This window comes from Anas platyrhynchos, chromosome 1 (assembly GCF_047663525.1).
Source record: "Anas platyrhynchos isolate ZD024472 breed Pekin duck chromosome 1, IASCAAS_PekinDuck_T2T, whole genome shotgun sequence".
NCBI classification, from domain to species: domain Eukaryota; kingdom Metazoa; phylum Chordata; class Aves; order Anseriformes; family Anatidae; genus Anas; species Anas platyrhynchos.
In genome coordinates this window covers 63,548,661-63,564,637 of record NC_092587.1, presented here as the reverse complement: position 1 = coordinate 63,564,637, position 15,977 = coordinate 63,548,661, and the positions used below count along the sequence as shown (strand labels likewise).

Below are 15,977 nucleotides of genomic sequence, written 5' to 3'. Positions count from 1 at the left end.
GGACAGGTTGGCTCCTGGACTCAAAAGCCAGAACAACCATTAATGTCCACAGTGGCAGGACCTTTCCCCAGCCTCTACTTCCATCAGCAGGCCCTTAGCAGGGGTGTTAGCACAGCATGGGTGGGGAGCTCATCGTGCTGTGCAGAGTGGGAAGGAGAAGGATGTGGTTTTGCAGGTCTCTGTTTAGCAGTCCCCAACAGGCATAACACACTGTCAGGAATGCAAATGAAAAGAAATGTCCATGAGGCGTGCAGGGAAGTTGCTAAGCTTGTGACTGGACTTTTCTGTCTTTTGGTCATTGGCCAGTGGTTTCAGCTCCTTTTCTCCTTCCCTTTCTCCTTTGTCTACATTTGATTTCTCTCTTCCCCTGTCCTTTTCTCCACTGCTCCTCCATCTGTCTGCCTTCTTCACCCTATGCCTTTAGCAATCTTTACTAAACAAGTTAAAAGATCAACCTGCTATTTTCTGCCAGCCCTCAGCTCCCTCTGTTTGTGTCCCAGGCCCCTTTTCCCACCCTGTGTCTTGTCTCATCTGTTCAGATCACGAGTTCTTTTGGACATCTGCTTTTCTGTCTCTGCAGAGGATACACAAAGGGATTCCTTTGCCAGAAGATCCTTGAGCACCCCCAGGACAGTCACCATACCCCTGAAAGCTGATCCCAGCTCTGATAGTGCCTCCTGGGGATGCTCAGTTATGAATGGCTCTTCTGTACGTACACGGATGTGAAAACCACTGCGTGCTGCAGAGGGTAGGGGGTTGAAATGATGGCTCCCTGTCAATAGGATAGAGCGAGGGTGTAAAGAACTCAGTGAAGACACAGTAGTGCTTCCTGGCAGCATATTCTGCTGGTGCTCACAAAAACCCCAGTGGGCATCAGCCGCGCTTGCCTGGGACCACTGTGCAGCCCCTCTGCCTGTGCCAGCAGGAAGCCTGCCTGTTTCTGGAATCCCTCTGCTACACAACCAGCCTCAATCATGACACTCGTGGCTCTCTTCCCAGACCATCAAGGTCAGGCTGACTAGGGCTGGCCTCCCGCCATGCTTTGGTGGGTGCTGTTCCAAGGGCTCTGCTTCTGTCTCAGGAAGCCTTCAGCACGGCACAGCATATCTCAGTGTGGGGAGGCTGCAGCAGCACCTGAGCTTTTATCAGTGCCAAAAGCAGAGGTGAGAATTGTGACTTTGGGCATGAGCGGAGAGGGGCTAAAGCTGGCAGCAGCAGTTTTGTCAGTGAAGTTCTTCACCCAACCGTTGGCTCCTGAGAGCGATGTGGGGTGTATCTTGGGACTGATTCCCTCATGAATCCGCACTAGTGCCTTCCCTGCCACCATGACAAGTCAGCCCACTTCAATGAGCTAGAGAGAAGGACCAGAAGCCTCTTCCCATGACACTGTACATCTCCTCAGCACCAAGTCTCAGTTTTGCTTCCCTTCCTATTTTAACCCTGATGGAATCCCTCTTCTGATGAAAGATCTCACTGAGCAACGTAGTCCCCTCCTTCCTTCTCCTTTTCCATACCAAACCCTTCCAGGCACCCAAGGAGAATCAGACTTACACTCATTCTCAAAGAGATGGAACTGCATCCCCAGCAGGCCAACAGACTTGCAAAACGTGTAGGTTGAGGAGCTTTTCTTCTTGGGGCAAAGCTTGAGGATCTGTTGGAGGAACGGATGCATCATCGGGCAGGGTGTTCATGAACAGCGAGTCAAGAACGATACAAACTACTAAAAGCACATAGGAAAAGGCTTTTTGCAGGCTCTGCTAATTGCACATGGGAGTAACACTTGGTGACGGACAGGCTCTTTGCCCAGAAAGCTGCCTGGCACACTGCACTTGTAACAACACTTGAAATTCTGTATGCATAGCCCTGGGGCCCACTTGGGTTCTGTCCCCTGGATGCTGATTTTTTTATGCCCCTGTTTTTGATGTTGCAAGGGTAGTTCTCTTCACTGAGTGCCACACTGGAAGGCTAAGGGAAACCTGTCAGAAATACCTCAGGTCGGGAAACCAGAGCACATGCGCATACAATGCTGCCCTTGATCCCTCAGCACTAGTTCTCATGGGTCTGATTTATCGCATGGGATGGAGGGGCAGCAAGGAACAAACCCATTTGTAACATCCACTGTTTTATTTTGCCATTAAACTCAGGCCTTTTCTTCAGGTGCCTAAAGAAAACTTCCTTCTTGTTCTGCGTCCTTCCAGTCTCAGTGAATCTGTGCTCTCCTCCCTTTTGTACCTGTCTGAACTCTGTTGCAAGGTCCCTTGGGCAGGACACTTTAAAAAGTACTATATGTGTTTCAGGCTCCAGTAAGTTGAATATGCCATTCTACAGCCTCTGCAATAGAAGGTAATGGTTTTAAAGTGTCTGGCAGGAGACTTTTAAAGTGCATGGGAGCGCTCTGCCTGCCATAGTACAAACAGACAAACCAATGAACTCCCCTTTCACAAAATGAGTTTCCCTAGTAGCAAAGGGATGAGAGAGAGCGATGACATTACTTGGATGTCTGTGGGATGCAACAGTTTGCTTTTCAAAGGTCAGAGGAGTTTTAGGTTTGGTACATTTTTAACAGGGAAGGATCCAGAGCTGTGTCGTGCAGTATGGATGGGAGAGGAGATGGTCTGTCCCTAGGACCAGGGGGAATATCGATGTTGTGGACTGTTTTTAGATTACTTTACAGACACTGGGGGCTAGTTTTATCACTGCAGTGCCCAAATGCCAAAGCACACTCACCACCAGCAGGTCATTGAAGAGAAAAACTTCCCTCTGGTGAGCTGCCTGCTTCTGCACTTTGTTCACGTCGGTAACTTCATACAAACGGCTGCAGCAGACCAGCCGGCGATGGGGCACGGACAGGACCTGCAGAAGATCCACAAGAGCATGTGGGGGTTATAGGAGGTGCCAGGGAGGGTCTCCACCACCCTTAGCCCACACAAACCTGTCCAGTCACAGAGGAACAAGCCAGTTCTGCCCAGTTTGCCCACTCAATCATCTCACAACCACTCTTCACCACCACTCATCCTGCCAGCCCAGTAGCAGGGAGCCTTTGTGACTTGGATTAAATCAGAGGAGTAGAACAGGCTATAGGCAAGTCACCTGCTTATACATCCCGTCTTCATATTCCTCTGACTTCAAGTCCCTGAACTCATCCTTTCTCAGCGCACTGGACATCTGCATGTTTCCTGGGCACTGAGAAATGATTCTGCTCGTTCTGGGTAAACAGAATGTTTCAGATCAGTTTCTGCTAAAGAAGCAGTCTCTGCATTTGGAGGTCTCCTAACCCCAGCAATCCTTGGAGAACTCATTAGACAGAGGTAGGTGAAATTGTTTCCTATCACTTTGGCTTTCACATCCTACAGGCTCACGAGGCCTGAAAGTTCAGAGCACTGCAGGGCTATCACTGAAGTGTTGGCAGTCAGGACCTGCACTGGCAAGCAGGAGCTGCAGTGAGATTTTTGGGCAAACAGTTAATGTGTTGCATAAAGTAAACTCTGGCCAAGAAGATCCCAAAGAAGTAGGAAAGAAAGAGAAGCAAATGAAGGAGAAAAAAGAACTAATGCATCAAGGCAAGCAAGGAAATTATGACGAAAGAAAAGAAATGGAGGAAAAAGGCAGAAAAGAGGGACAGTGAGGGAGGTGGGTGTGAGCAGGGTGAGCGGGTGCCAGCAGGGCTACAGGTGCTCACTGTTTTCATTCCAACTATGGATTTCTCCACTTTGGTAACGTAAGTCACATGGTCCTCATTGGATTTTAGCTCTTTCTGCTGGATCCTCTCATATATCCCCACCACCAGTTCCCGTGGGATGTCAGCACCATCGTCCACTCCTGCAAAACAGAGAAAATGTTGGGCAGAATTGGCGGGGAGAAAACAAAAGGGAAGAACTGGTGGTCCCAGATCTCTGCTGTGTGCAATGATGGGAAGGCAGAAAGAGAAATCTTTTGCTTTAAGCTGTCTTCTTTCTTGGTCTAACACACCTAAAGCACCAGGAGCAGCTACTGACATATCTAAGACCAATGCAGAAGATTTCATCATTCCATTGCTCTGCATGGTGGCTCCTTTCCATTTGTTCCCTAAGGTTTTATGGCTACAGTTTCACATTCATATATCTTGGGCCACTCAGCAGCAACCCCTGCATTGATTTCATATAAAATTGCAAGTTCTAAATGTGGAGGAGATCTACAATAGGAACCAGCTGCTTCTCCTGCCAATGCAAGCCTCAGCTCTCCTAAATAGGAGAAACTAAATAGTAAATACTTGGTGGACTCCAACATTTGTTTTCTGTGAAGTCTCCTAGGGTTAATACCTTCCTGATAGTCTGCTTGTAATTTCCCTGTCTGGGGTCTGTCCCTTCCCTCTTTTATGTCTCCTTAAATAATTCTACAAATTTTGCTGTCCAGCCTTTGCAGAGCCTGGCAGAAAAGTTCTCCTTCATCCCTCCCTAAGCCACACACCACAAATTAAATTGCCAGTCTTTCCTCCTGCACTGAATTCCTTCAATCATTTTCCATTGATTTTCTCTGCTTTCTCTCCAGCTCCCTGGTCTGAGGCATACTACACTGATTGATGTCCTGCAAGTGAGGAGGTGTTGAGGAATGGAGAGACATTGTCATCTCCTGACTCCCTAATTCATGCCTTGGAAATATAGCCTGAATACTTTTTTTTTTTTAATTTTTGGTTGTGTTTTGGTTTTGGTTTTGTTGCTGTTGTTGCTGGCTTGGTTTGTTGGTTGGTTGGTTGGTTTTTTAAACACAGTGAAGCTTCTGGCCTATGTATAGAGCCAAAGGTGAGTCTGGAATGAACTGTCTCTCCTTGTCCACTACATGATCCTCATGATGGCTGAATTCCTGTTGTGATGTGAGCTGACAGATTTTCAAGTAACTCTAAGTGAAAGTTAACATTAAAAAAAAAAGAAAAAAGAAAACCTTTTGAGTTAGTTGCTGTGATACTGAAGGGGATGAGGACAAAGAAATAAGTCAAAGGAACTCATAGTAGTCCAGGCTCTAAACTGAGATTTACACTGGGAAAACCTTGAAGAAACTTAAACTGAACTGTAGATGTGCAGTAAGAGACCCTTGGAAAACAGCTGACCTAGGAGCAAATACAGTTTGGAAATTAGAGTTTGTCTAGACGTCTTGTCAAAAAGGCTAAACAATACCAGGCTGCATTAGCAGATCTGAAAAGAAGGAGGAGGCAGTGGTTCTAAATATGAGTATGTTGTGACCACATCTGAAGAAATGCTTTTAGCAACCTATTACTGAGATGGGAAGGACCTTGAAAAATAGAAGAAAATTGACTTGGGGAACTGAAGTATCAGAAATTGCAAAGAGGTAATGTATGCATGAACCCTGTCAGGCCTGCAGTTACTGCAAGTAATTGCAAGCAATTAAGAAAGGGAAGTTTTAGCCTGAATAGAAGGAAAATGTGTTCATACATTCAAAGCAACAAGGAGGGCATGGGCTTGTGTAGTGGAATCCAGCAGGGTCTAGGAAGGACGGAGCTGAACAATAGAAAAATGTAATACAGCGGACTCCTTCTAAACAGAGAAATCCATTAAAAAGATGAAACCATCTCTTAAGGAAAAATGGTTTATTTCTGAAAAGGCTGGACAGCTTTCTGTAGAGGACAAAGCAGAGATTTGCCCCTTCCCCAGCAACCTACAGGACGTTTCAAAGCACCCTCCTCCATGTCTGGATCACAAAAACTAGCAGCAGCCCTGGCGAAAGGCAGCTCCACTAGGTTTTTGCTGCCTTCACCTCAGTAGGATTTAGAGCAGCAAAGAGGGCAAAAAAAAATGAAGTAGAACTCTCACCTCTCAGATTGCGAATGAAGTCCTCCAGCATCATCTTCCTGTCAGGCTTGATGTTGGGGCTGTACATGTCCGTATTGAGGAGGATGATTGCAAAGGCCAAGATGAAGATGGTATCTGGGTTGTGAAACTGCTGGACCACATCTGGGTTACACATGCAGTACCTCTGGCTGCGGCAGGAGGGATAAACACACTTAACATGGAACATTACTGCAAAGTCTGCTGCTCCAGGGTGGCAATGGCCTCAGCACATGTGTATTGAATTCCTTCTTTCACTCCAACTCTCACACAAATGAGAAGGAATTGCCTGCTCTCTGCAGGCCAAATTACCCACCAGTGGCTGAAGTTGGCCACTAAAACTTCAGCTTTTTTGTTCTTAGAAGCCAAAATAGCAAAGGGCAGTAGAGAGACCACTCAGTCTAAGAATGTAGTGGTAATGCAGCATGGGTCTACTCTAGCCTGACTTGCTAAATATAAAGGACTCCTCTGGATGCACCGAAGGAGCAACCCAGCACCCCTGCAAGCCACAGGACTGTTCTTCCTGTCAGTCACCAATGAACACGGAATCCTTTGCTGGAAGACATGTCAGGGCTGGCTTACTCTGGCCCTTTGTGCCCTTCATGTCACTCAACAACCATTAAGGATATCGATATGCAGCAGTGGGACACAAGACTTTGCACTTCAGCAGCCCTTCCACGATCAGCTTCTTTAGGAAGAAGATCTCTGGCCGTTCATTACATTGCTGCTGCATGTTTTCTGTGCTGGGTGTGCTCTCTGCTTCCAGATAGTTGCAATAGTGGGGCCACAGAGCTCGTTTTCTTACCTGAAAGCTTCAATTAGCCGCTCAACCTTCTGCGCCTCCCCCTGCACGCGGATGTGGGCCTGGAATTTCCGCAGTGCCTCATCCAGCTCCATGCCTGAGAAGTCCATCTCGTCCACCACGCAGCTGTGGAAAGGGGACACGGCCTTCGTCAGCACCTCCTCCTGGGAAGGATGCCAGGCAGGCTCCTTCATTGCAGTGCCCAGGCTGAGATCCCAAGGGAAATACCATTGGAAAGGCCCTGAGACATCACTACAGATGACCAGATGGTTGTTAAAAATGGGAAAGGTTTCAGACAAGCCATTCCTGCATTTTACAGCAGGTAGGCAATTCTTGTGCCTAACCACGTACATATGTGTGTGTGTGTATATCTATACATTATAATTTATATATATTATACCATACTCAACATATATACATATGTATACAATATATATAATTCACATATCTGTATTGACATTTCCTGTATCTATATAGATATTTAGGTAGTATATTGATATAGATATTTAGAGACCTAGATATGAACACCAATATTGATACAGATACAGATCCATCTGTCTCTGCATCTCCTGTCATCTGGCAATCCTTCTCACATTGTCCATGCCTCCTTTCCTCCCAGCACAGGCACTTGTTCACTGCCCGTTTATCCATTTTTCTCTTTTCTGCATTCACTGCACTCATCTTTTCCTCACCTTCTATTCAGTCAAGCATACATCCTCGTTTGCAATCTATACTTTCTTCTCCACTCCTCACTCCCACCCAAACGCTGCAGCAACAATATTCACTGTGTCTTTAAAGGCCAAAGCTCACTCAAAGTAAATGTGAAATGGAAGCTCTTGTCCAAAAATAACATGACACCATTAGCTGGCTTGTAATATCAAGGCTGGGTAAAGCTCTGCTCATTTAGTCAGACACCAGGAGTCCCCATCAATTAAGTCTGTCCAAAGCACTATTCATTTTGCACATTTCTGTCCGTTCCACACAATGTTTTCCATTTCCTCCATACTTCAGTGCCACGATTCCCTCTTATCACAGGAAATCCTTCACCTATCACATCTGGTATTGCTTTTCCTTGACAGCAGACTGGTAATTCATAGTCAACTTAAATCCTCAAAGAGAGGGATCCCTTCTCTCTTGCATCCCACTAAAGTATTCTCATTTTACAGAAGTCCTACTGCTAGTCTCCAAAATGTACTGCTACAGTTCTTCCTGTTTGTATTAGTTAAATCCTCTAGTTCTTATTCTTATTGCATGATATTTTGGTCTTCATCTGTAATGGCAACACCTTCCCCATGTGGCTTCAGCACATTTTGTTAGCATGCTCCTGGACCAGTTCTGTCCAGGTCATTGCTGCAAACATTCATCAAAAGACTAGACTCAGAAAACTCTGCTCATAACCTCCCTTAAGCCCAACTTCCCATCTCAGCAGAGCATGGAGGCACTAATGTCTGCATCAGCCAATTCTCTGCCCTGTTTATGATTCCTCTGCTAATATCTTTCTCTTCCACACTCAACTAAGAATTTCTCACACCACATGCTTTACTGAAGTCTAGAATCATCTTCTGTATGTTCTTTGTCTAGAAAGCCATTTTTTTATCAAAGAAAGACTGAATGAAGAATGAAATCAAAGGATGAATCTACTCTCTACAGGCTTTGGTATGTACCACTTACCTTCTTGTTTGCCATTATTTCTTTCCAATAAATGTATTCTTAAATCTGACATTCTGATAGACCAAAAAATTAACAGATGCAAAAATCCCATTTTCTTTACACCTTCCTTAAGTATGAAGTTACTAGTATGCTAGTATTCAGTCAAATAGTACCACCTGGACATCACAAACATATTAAAGATTCAATGAATTCACATTTTCTGCCTCCATATCCTCTGGATGCTAATTCTACTTTTCATTCCATTGATCTTATCCTCTACATTGTGTTTGGTTTGCCTTTCTCATGTTGCAAATGATAAACTGACCCCAAATGTAGGGTTAGGAGGAAATTTTCCCGTAGACAGCTTGTTTGGGACTGCGTTAGGAATGTGGAAAATGAGGTAAGTGGAAAATAGAGGGGAAGGGGATTAGCTTTCTTCTGGATTCTTCCAATTCCTAGTGTTTCTGGAAATTTTAACACCTGAACCTTTGCTAATAAAGGTACGTGCTCTAATCAGTTTCTTCTGCTTCCTTGCTGTGATATCCTGGAAACTTTGTTGTTAGTGTTTGCAATCGTTCTGCAGTTTGCTGTAGGCAGTGTTTTGTGAGCTAGGCTGTTGAATACTATGTGCAGCCTTGCTAGAACAAAAAATTGTTGCATGATGTCTCTAATGGGTGAGGGATACGGTTCAAATGCTCTAAGACCTCCTTCTATTCCTGCATTCCCCCAGTGGTTCAAGAGCTGAGATATTGCTAAACCAGAGTAACACCGAGAGAATACCTTACTAAGAGCTCTGGATGAAAGGAGGGTGTTCGGTATCTTCTAAGGCTGGAGTAGTTATAATCTCAACCAAGAAACATGGTCTCTTTCCCCACACAAGTTCCATATAATCAAATGTAGGTGGTCAAGAGCAAGGGCGGAGAATCAACGGGTCTGCTCTCACAGGAAATCTTATACAAAATCTGTTTTTCCCTCTCCAGGAGGTGGGCTGCAGAAACATTTACAAATCATTTCTGGCAGCAGTGAAAACTTCCTCTACTGTCCCTTTCCTCTGTTATTTTTATTTTTTTCATATTTGCACTCACTTGTCCCTTGGGTTGCCATCAAGGCATTCTGCTTCTTGGAACTTAGCTTTGATACTAAGAAAAGTTTTTCTCTGGTTAGTTATTATCGTGTTCATAGCTGCAAACACCTCTGCAGTTGGACCTTTGCTATTATTTTGTAATCCTTTCTGATACATGATGTTTCTCAGCATTGACCCCAGTGATTTTGCTATTACTGTCTGCTTCCAGATGCATGAAAGCAAAGTCTGCACACACAGTGAGATCTGCTCAGGTCATCCTAGTAAGCCCTATCCACCACCATTAAATCATGTATCTTTTCCTCCTTCCCTCACTGATCAGTCCATCCCCCTCCACGCCGTCTAGTCTAACACACCCTCTGTTTTATGTCTGATCTCAAATAATAAAGTCAACGCTCTTGATACAGAAGGCATCAAACCTCGATGAGGACAAGTAGTGCAAGGCAGCTGCTTATAGCTCTTTTCAAACTCAAGCAGGTATTGCTACATGAGTTATGCACTGCTTCTCCTCTGAGAGTTTCGTGCACAGAGTGACAGATGGGGGTTTACCTTGTAAATTCTAAGCTGAAACTCCTGGGGGTCCCTTATGTTTGTCCCTCAGCCCAAAGAAGGGTGTCCCCTTGTCCTAGTTCCTGAGAGACATTGACCAACCTGAAAGGACAGGTTAGGAAAAAAGTTTGACTTTAGCAAATCTGAGCTTGCATTTGATTTACCTGTCAGAGCCTGTGCCAAAGGCCTGAGAAATAGCTCCTAGAGGAGCCACCTGATATGCTACTTCTTTCTGCTGCTAGACCGACAGTAAAATGAATGGTGGATTATAGTTTTCGGATATTTTTTGTGACACAGCGACGTCCATTCAAAGGGCCGGAGAGCCTTGTGCCTTGGGGCTGCCTTGTTCCTGCTCCTGTTCTAGGTGGCTACACGTTTTGCTGTCTTGCCTGACCTCAGGTTCCTGTGCCAGCTCCCATTAACTTTCTGAAGGCGCTGTCATGCCCACGTATGAACTCCCCTGAAATGTAATGCAGTTTCTCTATGGGAGGTCTTTTCTTCCCAAAACAGAGACCTTGGAAGCTGACACACAATATATTGGCAAACATACTGCAAAAAAGTACATTCATCTCATCAGCCTCCAGGGCTGCGATGTCAAAGGCAGCAGAACCACATGCATGAGGAGGCTGTCTCTCCCTCAAACTGGATTTGCCAATGTAAAAGACAAAGGATGAGCAGAGATCCTCTCTGCATCCAAGGAATAAACCAGCGGCTTATGTGTATGTGCCAAAACCAGTGCTGAGTTCATTTTTCCACAAACAGCAGCATGCCTGTGAGATGCCTATTCCAGGACCACCAGGAGGCCTGAAGGATAAAAAGCAGGGGTGGAGGAAATGCCTTATAAAATCTCCTCCTGTTTTAGTTCTTTCCCTCCCATGGACTTGCAACAAGCAATGTGAGTTTTGCTCACAGGACACCCATAGATGTGTTTAGCCCACTACCTGAAGGACAGGACTTTGGACCTTCGGTTCATGTTGCTGAAGTGAGGAAGAAAGGTGCTGGCACCTTGCCCCATAAACAACGCGGTGCCGGCTATCCAGGGGGAGCTTGGTCTGTCCCGAGGCACTCAGCAGGCTGGGACCACGTAATTGCAGAGAATTGCACTCCCAGTGTCAGGTGATGGGACCAAACGGTGGGATCCAGTTGCACCATTTTGCCCTGTTATGTCCATGGTGGCTGTGCTGCCTCCGAGGCTGCAGGGCATGGGTCCCCCCAAAAGTGGGTGGACATGGTGGCATCGGGGCTGTGAGGATTTAGCACAGGGCTAAGCACGGCAAAAAAAAGCCTTTCGGCAAAAGGATTTAGAGAAGGCAAGAAGCAGCTGTATCGTGTGGGGCTGGGATCTGCTTGCCCAAGCGTGATGACCTATTTTCCAGCTTTTCCACTCAGGTGACAATGCAGCAGGAGCTGGGCTGCAACTAAAAGCGTCCGTACTGAACCTGCAGCCCATGCTCAGGGAGGGGGCAAAGGGGGAGGCAGTCAGGTGGAAAGTTTAAAACCACGAGGCTCGAAGTTACTAATAAAAGCCGTCCCTCTTCTCAGCATCCCCACCCCTCTGCTCTTTCTGAAGACAAACCTGGCTTAGGGTGAGCAGCAGAGGAAGAGGTCAGCTCCCTGGGAGAAGGCTGCCCTGCAGGGGTTAACTGGGGCTCACAGTAAGAAAAGTGAGTGGGGCTCACTGACTACATTGACTGGTGTCCCAGTCCTGCCCTCCATGCAGCACCTCTCCCTGCCCTCCTCGTGCTAGGGCAGCCTCTGCAATGGACCCCATGGCCCACACCCTCTGAAGGAGGTGCTGTGCTGCACATACTGCATGCTCCCCTCTGGGGCTGCCGTGCCTATTTGTCCTCCCAGGACTGCTGGTAGCCCACATGGCTACTTACTTGGGCATCCACACCTGCCGAAGTGAGAAATCGATGCCCTGACTTGGGCCAAAGCTGTCTTCCGAAGTGGAAAGCTGCTTCCAGAAATGTTGGCTGTGCAGAGAGGGTTCTGCCCATCTCTCACCTCTCCCTCCAGGGGACATTATGAGCCTCTGTGCAAGGAAAAAAACAGCATTTCCCTGGGCAGCCAAGCAGGTTCAAGCTGTACCTTCAGCCCTGGCAGCCTGGCATGGGAAAGCTTCTCTTGTTCACAAGCCTGATCTGTGCCTCGGCTCTGCTTGCAGCAGGAGGTCAGAACTGCCTAACATGTTCCTCCCTCTGTTCTCTGTTTCCATTGCATCGTTATCTACGGCTCCACAGCACAAGCAGCAGCACTGTGCTACTCAAACCCTCCTGTAACACAAGTCCCCTATTGATCCTCTGTAACATCCTTAGTGAGGAGGGGAAGGTAGGCTAGTTTGGGCCTACCTGTCAAGTTCACTCTGCCAGTCAGAGGAATCTAACGCTTCTTTGAAAAGACAGCCTCTTAGCTGGGTTTCCAGCTCTGAATTTACACTCCTAAGAGCAGTTTTTCTCTCCCTGACTTCCCAGGAGAGAAGGAGAAGACACTACCAGCTTGACAGACACGAGAGCTGCTCACCGGCAAGGAGAGTGTGTCTAACAGCAGCTCAGAGTCTAACAGCAACCAGCCCCGGTTCAGCACAGTGCCTCCTCTGCCTGAACCCCTTCCCCTTTCCACTCTGACAGCGGATGCACCAGGACAGCCACTTCTGCACTTGCAAGTGCCACGACCTGAGCACAGACCATCCAACATCACCAGCACAGCCGACTCCATTCATGGCATCACTCCCGTTATCTTGCTCATGAATGAACGATAAATGGAAAAAAATCCTGAGTCAGAAACATGTAAGGGAGGAATGAACTAAAGTGAAAGAAAGGATGAAGGTGAACAAAAGCAACAAACACAGAATGAAGAGTGTGCAAAAAGAAATAAACAAGACATCTGAGCAGCTAATCCAAAAGAAAGAAAAGATGTAAGAAAGATAACGTGCCTCATTTAAAAAGCGTTAATGCATTGCCCCTGACTTTTTCAAAGTAACAAAATGATTTTCCCGCAACACTGGGCAGGCAGATTGGATAAAAGCTGCTCAGTACCAGAACAGTGCCCTAACAGCCCAGGCTACCTCTCTGCAGCCGTATTCCCTGGGCTGACAGATCCTGAAACCCTGGGGTAGGTCCCCAGCGACTCCTCACAGCTGGCTGCAGGGCAGGTTGTGAAAGCAGGTGCTCACAAGCAGAGGCTGGATCTTGCTGTGGGGTGCTTGACCACCATAAGTGGATCTTTCTGCGGTTGGATGCTTAAAATTGGTTACAGATGGGATTTACTCCTGTTACATAAAATATTTAAAGCTAGATGTCCAGCCTAAAGTAGCACAAAGAGAAAAACAGCACTCGAGAGGCCCGTGTCTCTCCATTGACTAAAGGAATTCATAAACTGAGAGATGACGCTGAACTTGGTGGTAGTTAACAATAGGTGGGATACATCCTCCTTGTAAAGATTGAAGCCTTGTCTGCAAGGGAAAATTACATACTGCATCTCCCTAAAAAAAAAAAAAAAAAAAAAAACAGCTTAGGGAGATTGAGCAGTTTGGTGTTTTCAAAGGATGTGTGCCAATTGTAGTTAGATACTCTTGAAAATCCCCTACGCTCTCCCTTGTTCTTCTGGTTAGTGTGTATAATTACCTGTGAGTTATCCAGACACCTTCTCTGGGTTCCAAGAAAATCAATTAAAGTTTGAAAGATAGAGTAGGAGGATGAAAGGGAGAACACAATTTAAGGATGTTTAGGGGTTGGACAGCAGGTATGGGAAGCCAAAACAGCATACCAAAAGGCTTAAGCCTCTTACTATGTTTATCCCCACTCACCCCCCACCATGCCCATCAGAAGCTTTGCAACCAGCCTGATGCATCTCTGGAGTTTTGCATTTGCTAGGTAGGATCTTCATAGTGCCAAATGCCACTGTGCACTCCTGAGCTCGGTTGCCTGACTCCAGGAGCAGGCAGCAGTTGGCTTGTTTGTCATCCAGCACCGCTCCGATACCCATGGAAGCCAAAATAAGTTTGCAGAGCAGAGACTAATGGCTGGACTTACAGCTGAGTCTGGAGTTTGTAACCTGGGCAGCTCTACCCAGCCTCCAAATGCACAAGGGAGGCTGAGGCTTTTGTAGATGTTTTAAAAGCTGTCCTATTATTTATTCATGCGCTTGAGTTAATTCAACCTGGCTGCAATAGAAACAATGCTTACAATACACATTTCTAACACAAGTTTTCGCATCAAGCGAAAGCTAAACTAACACAGCAAGTGGCATCAATAATTGAAATTGCTTTCAGGGTGGGGGGAGAGGATGGGTCAGAGAGGCTCCAGGGCCAGGCCTGGGATGTGAAGGAGCAGAGATGTGTCCCCCTACACACAGGTTTGCTCCCTGCAAGTGGTTAGTGTCTGTCCAAAGGCTACAGCCCGTCCATGGCCATTGTGCCTGCACATTTGAGCCTGTCCAGCAGTGCCTGTTCTCCTTCTGCCCAAGGGACAGAAGAAGGGTCACTTGCACCACAAAAATGAGAGTGGAATAGGGCAAGTTGTGCAGAAGCTACATTAGGAGCTATCCTGACTGCCAGATGCTCTCAGGGGAATACCACGCATCCTAATAAAGTGGGTAGATGTGGGGACTGCAAGACAAACATTGCCGACTCCATTCTCCCAATCTGTGCCAGTGCTCCTGAGCTAGTCTGATATGGGAGTTGTTCTTTATTCACACCAGTGAAATGAGAACCAAACTAGGTCTTAGCCAGTTCTAAAATGCCAGAATGTCTTTGAGCTGCCTCATGCACACGCACAAACAGCTCAGAAATAGTGACTAGCCCTCGAGCTATAGTGCACTGGAAAATGCCAGCACACTGCACAGCATTCCCAGTCCTCTTCTTCCTCCTGCAAAGACAGCAAAAACATCCAGGGTGATAATCCTGGGTGAGGATTTCTACTGGCAATGCCTTGTTTCCATGAATGCTACACCACTGTGTGTGCAGTCATTGCCCAGACAGCTCTCACAAGCTGCTGATGAAAATTTGCTTGCAAAACCCACCAGCCATTTCTATCCGCAAGCTCAAAACTAATACACGAGAGAATAAAAGTAACTGCAAACAGCACAGATGCAACTAGCAGAATGCGTTTGGCAATCTTTCTGTCTTTTTTCCCTTCCTGTTGTAGAACATTCTGTGTATATTCTATGTCTACTTTTACCTTTGCCTTTAAGGAAGACAAGTCAGCAATTTATTGTGAAGAGGTTATGGCAGCAGGAATTGTTAGTGCAAGAACATTATCTGTTGCTTGGAGAGATCAGATACAGGTCTGAACCCGGAATTCAGACTATTCAGACTCAGTTGCTTAAAAACACAACCTCAACAACTTCTTACCTCTAAGCTTTGCTTTCTCCATCTGTAAATAGGACAGCAAGCGCAGTCCTTTATAGTACATTTGGCATGCTACACTGAGAGACACAGTGGAAACTGAGAGTAATGAGGATAATGGAGAAGGGGCACAGTTTAAAATGGCTCTCCTGCAACATCCAGAGACAATACAGACAACTACACAGCAGCACCTGGGCATTGAGGCTGGGAGGCAGACAACAACCTTTGTGAACCTGTTCACAGGAGCTGCTGACACATCTGTAGTCATACGTGAAATGGAAGAACATGATCATTTGCAGGGATCAAATTTAGGACTACAAAGAAATGCCAGGCCATTGCTATTGCAAGATCTCCCTGTCTGTGCAAAGGCAGGCTTTGGACTTCAGTAGAGTATCTGTCAGGGGAAGCAAGCCCATGCATTGCTTGATGGAAAAAAAAAAGAAGCAATGAATTTTAATTGTAGCACTCAGCACAATGAGACTGGAGAAAACATGTCTCATTGCTGGTCAAATCAGTACCCATACAGAATACTAAAAATAGTGCTGGACCAAAGGTGAGGTACCCGCAGCAATAGGTAGCAGCAATTGCAGCAGGAATGGATTTTGAAATTTGGGCCCAAATTTGGCTGCTGAACTGGCATCCTCCCCACACGGAGCACTGCATTTAGCTCTTGGGCCCCCAACATAAGGACATAGACCTGTCGGAGCAAGTCCAGAGGAGGGCCACGTG

The 15,977-nt window shown here is 46.3% G+C and overlaps 1 protein-coding gene across 5 annotated transcripts in view; it reads right to left on the bottom strand.

The window, feature by feature from the left end:
- IQSEC3 (IQ motif and Sec7 domain ArfGEF 3) overlaps positions 1-15,977 on the bottom strand; it is a 100,040-nt gene that overhangs the window by 9,290 nt on the left and 74,773 nt on the right. For all 5 annotated transcript variants that reach the window (XM_027467796.3, XM_027467847.3, XM_027467893.3 and 2 more), the window contains 5 exons: positions 6,625-6,747; positions 5,805-5,971; positions 3,680-3,819; positions 2,728-2,853; positions 1,552-1,651 (listed from right to left, as the gene is read on the bottom strand). In XM_027467796.3, the coding sequence (XP_027323597.2) occupies positions 1,552-1,651; positions 2,728-2,853; positions 3,680-3,819; positions 5,805-5,971; positions 6,625-6,747 (656 nt within the window). The remainder of the gene's footprint in view (positions 1-1,551; positions 1,652-2,727; positions 2,854-3,679; positions 3,820-5,804; positions 5,972-6,624; positions 6,748-15,977) is intronic.